Here is a 4593-nt window from a genome sequence, read left to right as displayed (position 1 = left end):
TTGTACATTTTTTTTGACATTTTGTTTTTTAATATTAAAAACTATAAGAAATATTTCGTGTGTAGGAGTTGGTTTAGGAGCAGTATCTTTTCGCCAGAGGCGGCCAAACCAGACACGTAAATTCGGGACAGACAACGACAAGGACAACGACAGAAAAAAGACAACGATGAGGACGACATCCTTGCATGAATGAAATCGAGCTGAGGCGGCAGCAGCCCCAAATGAAATGCCATTAATTTGGCAAATGAATGCGGTTGCGTTGGTTGTTTGACTGACTAACTGACTGACTGGCCGAGTGACAGAAGGAGGCACCGAACCCAAAACCAGACACTCCACTCCACTTCGCAGCAATTACCCAACAAGTGTAGGCAAATTTGAACTCGAGACAACTCGACTACTGCGGCTAAAACAACAACTGGGGAAATCTTTAGTTGGTTAAATATTATTTTAGTTCGGCAGAGCTGTCGGGGATGGATTTTTAAATTTATTTTCGTTAAATTTTCAAGCAGATTTTTAGGATTTTTTTTTTGGTCTTGGGAAAACTATTGTTCAAAATGGCTGAAACAATATAAATACACATTACAAATATATACAAAATTTATATGTATTCAACACTTAAATCGGGTAATATTTCCTCCTCTTCTCGCAAAATGTTGATAATGTCGTTACTATTGGTGCCTGGTACGTGGGTACAGAGGAATTTAATACGATTGATCTTATTGCGGTAGAACGCCACTTTTCCCCCTATTGATTGAATAGTGTCGATCTTATTTCGGATGGCTTTTATTACCAGAGCGATCGATTGATCTAAATTCTCAGTATTGGCATTATCCCACTGATCATCGGAGGAAAAGTCTTTATTCATTGATTTAGAGGAAGTGTTCAAGGCGATCGCCTGATCTAAATTTTCCTTGTTATTGTCCTTATTCCATTGATCATCTTTCACTGAATCCGACATACTGGGTACTTTTCCCTGCCTGGTCCAATACTTCCAGGGCTTTATTTTACTTTTCAGACTGCGTTTACGTTTCTGAACACCTCCATAGCCTGGGCGACGATCGTTCTTCTTTGAGGTTTTCTTGTAGAATTTTTCACCCCAAACTTTTCCAAAATTTTCAGAGTGCAAATTCGAATTCAAAGGTTCTTTTTTCCCTACATCGCCTTTTATTGCGGCTAAGCCAACCAGATCTGTTTTATGTAACTGCTGGTACTCTTGGAATCGACTTCTAAGGTCCATTATCTTGGATTGAACAATATTTAACTTGCAATGCAACTTTTTGCAGTGCTCGATAAACGGGTCATTAAACATTTTGACCGTTTCGACCATGTTTTTTTTTGCAAAGTCTTTGGAAATTGATAATAAGATTGGTAGGTTTTCTTCTCGAGATCTTGGGACAGTTTTGATTTCCCATTTTGAGTTTTGACATCTGCGTTTGGTTCGATTTTCGTTTGAATGTTCGCTAGACTGAATTTCGGAATTTTCAGTAATTAGTAAAGCAGGACATTCTTTAGTAAGTCCTGGTGCTTTTAGAAAATAACTTTGATCCTGCTTGCTTGGTTCTTTAGTATCCACAACACTGACAAATGGAATTTCAGTTTTTACTAAACTTACTTCTTTTGGTTTCAGGTTTTTGGCTTTTGCAGAACTGTCTTCAGGAAGTGGTAAAACTTCAACTTTCATAAAAGATTTTGGTATGGTTTGAAGAGAATATTTATCATTTGCTGTTTGTGAGCTTTGAAGATTGCTTTCGGGTATTTTTAAAGAAGGTGTTTCCAAATGATGGTCTTTCCAATCGACCAAATTATTTTTCGCCTCTTCGGCCGAAACACATCTGCCCGTCAAAAGTGGGGATATGGGACACTCACTAGCCGACTTTGAAGACCCGTTATCAGTTGTAGATGGAATATCTACTACTCCCAAGCCAAAATCGATTTTATTCATATCGGGGGTCAATATAATTTCCTCCAATAAGGGGACAGCTTCTTGATTTAGTGGTAGTTCTTCGGTAGCACTGTTATCCTCCACCTTTCCTATTAAATTGCATTTTGAACCTACTGAATCCGCCAATTCAGTTTTATCCCATTTCGGAGAAGTTTCCGATTCCCACTGCTTATTGTTCGTCAGACTTTTCATTACCTTAAAACTTAAATATTTTTTAAGTGTTGACAAAACTTCAGTTTTCTTTTTTGTTGTTACGCCTTTGGAGGTAGATGCCGACAAATTCAATTCTATTCCATTAAAAAGTACACCCATTAGTTTCTCGATCGTTTCATTTAAAGAAAGTTGTTGTGGGAAAAGGTCCTTGCTGGAATTGTTGATCAAAGGAGTGGAATTCGTTTCTGCGTTTGGAGAACTTACATTCATTTGTGCACCTTTGAGAGCATTGCATTTCCACTTTATCGCCTCTTTGACAAAAAGCGATTTAAAGATCTTAGCTTTACGACGTGGTCTGTCGGAAAATTGTTGAACTGGAACCTCTAAAATCCAGGCGCCTATTTGAAAAACGTTGGGAACCCTCTGTCGTGAGCACTTTAGTATTGGTGAAGAATTTCCCGAACCGAAAAATTCTCTTAGACGGAACCGCGTTAAAGGAATTGTGCGTTGTTTTGCGATCTTTCGCCCCTTTTCACATGTCCTGCATCCACAATAGCTTTCAAGTTCTATTGAATGTCCACTGGAATCACTCTGGCTTTCTTCCAACATTCTTGAGTACCCATTTGAGTTTCTGGAACGTCTTCCATTCTCTTCTAAAAATTGTATTTAAATTGGAGTAGTGTAATCAGAATTATGTCATACAATTACCTGAATTTGAAGTAAAATCACTTGAATCATTGCTGCCCACACTTGAATCATTGCTGCCAACACTTGAAATGTCACTAAGTTCCGTGGAAGTCCCGCTGGTTTGTTTTGAGTATGATCCTCGCATCCTTGACCGGGCATTAGGCTTTCTTGAAGCTCCATTAGCATACGAACATGAATGTTGTTCTCTTCTGGTCCTTGCGCTATCCTCAGAACTTTCAGTAGAATCATCACTTTCTGTGAAATGTTGTTCGGCATTGGTATTCTCAGAAATATTTTCCAAAATTTCATTGGCTTTTTTCATGGGTTCCTTCTTGTCAGAGGATTTCCTCATTTGGGATATGTTACGTGGCTTGACCAAGACTATAACACCATCCTTTTTTTCTTGGACATTTTCATCCTTCAGCAGCAAGTAGTTGTGATCGTAGAAGCTCTTGAACCACTGGGCAAACTCTAGGTTCTCGCGGTAACCACCATCAACTAGGCGATAAATGGGTATTTGCTTCTTCACGCCCTGACTCAAAAGGCTCTTCTGCAGCAACTTCATATTGTGGATAAAGCCACGCTGGGCTTTTGTGGACATCAGGACCTTCTTCAAGTTAATAGCCGAAGGACGGAGCTTGTGGAGCAGCCTGCAATATTCCGCACCGGAACAGAGGTCCTCCAACCGCTCGACATTCACGTCAAGGCTTTTATTCACCCAAGCAAGGATCTCGCGACGCGAAGAACTGCACGAGTTTTTCCCGCTTCCCGTGCGATATACGTTTTCCATTCGTATCATGATGAGTTACAAATTCAAGCCACGAGCACTTGGTAATCGATAGCTGACACAAAAGTGAAATTGCGTATAAAATTATAAGAGTAAAAACTACTTTTTGTTTTTAGGGAGCGTAGAAAATAAACGTGTTAGTGGGAGCTCTTGGCACTCACAACTGAGCAAAGAAAATTTATTTCGAAAATGGGCTTGACTTTTAGAGTTTCCAGGCCGCTCTGATCTCGTTTTTAATGTTCCACATTATCTTTAGATCTATAGCAAATTCAGACAGTAAGTAAACCTAACCACTTATATTAATATTATTTTTTCCCAATAACTAAAATGCAATTTTTCTGTTAATTTAAGATGGTATATATTTTAAATCAAACTTGATTTATTTGTAAAAATTTAATTCGTAAATTTGTTATTTATATGTGAGCTTTTTAAAGCGTTCAAGAAGGTAACATTTCAAGTTAGCGCCACTAATCTAGATTCCAGCTTACTCCAGTAAGTCCCTTCACGAACCCCTCTTACCAACGCTTTTGATCTGATTAGTGCTGGCACCAAATTGGTTGTTCCTGTGTCATCTGGCCATATTTCAGGCAGCCTTCACTTAACTTCGCTCCACTTCATGTGGGGTCATCTATCAAGCAAGTGCTGCAAGTGCTGTATAATATTTCTGTCATTATGCTTAATTATCTGGTTCCTGTGCAATGCGTCAACGTTGACCTGACCGCTGACACGCCCCCGCCCACCAGCTTTTCCCGCCCCTCGTTCTCGCGTGCTGGATGGCAAGCTCCAATGTAAAATTAGTTGGGGCAGGTCACTTCAACTTCAGTCTTTTCACATAAGATTGAGGTTGAGGTCACATTACATCGCGTGTTGTGAGCAGGCGGGCCATAAATGAAATCTGCTGCCACTTTGTCGCCCATTGTTTAATAATGAAATTAAATCGTTTTGGCCGACAAATTCTACACAGTAAAAAAAATATTGAAGGCAGCTTAATAAGTGAAGAATAACTGGAAGAAAGTGGACAAAT

At 39.3% G+C, this 4593-nt stretch overlaps 1 protein-coding gene across 2 annotated transcripts; it reads right to left on the bottom strand.

The window, feature by feature from the left end:
• Positions 1-464: 464 nt before the first annotated feature.
• LOC108050704 lies at positions 465-3714 on the bottom strand. Of its 2 annotated transcripts, XM_017132501.2 has the most exons (3): positions 2804-3714; positions 2360-2748; positions 2154-2306 (listed from the first exon to the last, which is right to left on the bottom strand). In XM_017132501.2, the coding sequence occupies exons 1-3, from the start codon at positions 3579-3581 to the stop codon at positions 2271-2273; spliced, it is 1203 nt and encodes a 400-aa protein (XP_016987990.1). In that variant the 5' UTR covers positions 3582-3714; the 3' UTR covers positions 2154-2270. The 2 variants fall into 2 exon arrangements, with proteins under 2 accessions (XP_016987989.1, XP_016987990.1); XM_017132500.2 differs by having other exon boundaries at positions 465-2748.
• Positions 3715-4593: the final 879 nt, after the last annotated feature.

The sequence above is a fragment of the Drosophila rhopaloa genome, unplaced genomic scaffold, assembly GCF_018152115.1.
Source record: "Drosophila rhopaloa isolate 14029-0021.01 unplaced genomic scaffold, ASM1815211v1 contig_2, whole genome shotgun sequence".
NCBI classification, from domain to species: Eukaryota; Metazoa; Arthropoda; class Insecta; order Diptera; family Drosophilidae; genus Drosophila; species Drosophila rhopaloa.
This window is presented reverse-complemented; position numbering and strand designations above follow the sequence as displayed.

What these genes read in the sequence shown, in the direction of transcription:
- LOC108050704 (XM_017132500.2), bottom strand. Translation starts at nt 3,581, where the DNA reads ATGATACGAATGGAAAACGTATATCGCACGGGAAGCGGGAAAAACTCG. An exon ending in TGATTTTACTTCAAATTCAG is followed by an intron (nt 2,749 to 2,803) that starts GTAATTGTATGA and finishes TACAATTTTTAG; the next exon opens with AAGAGAATGGAAGACGTTCC.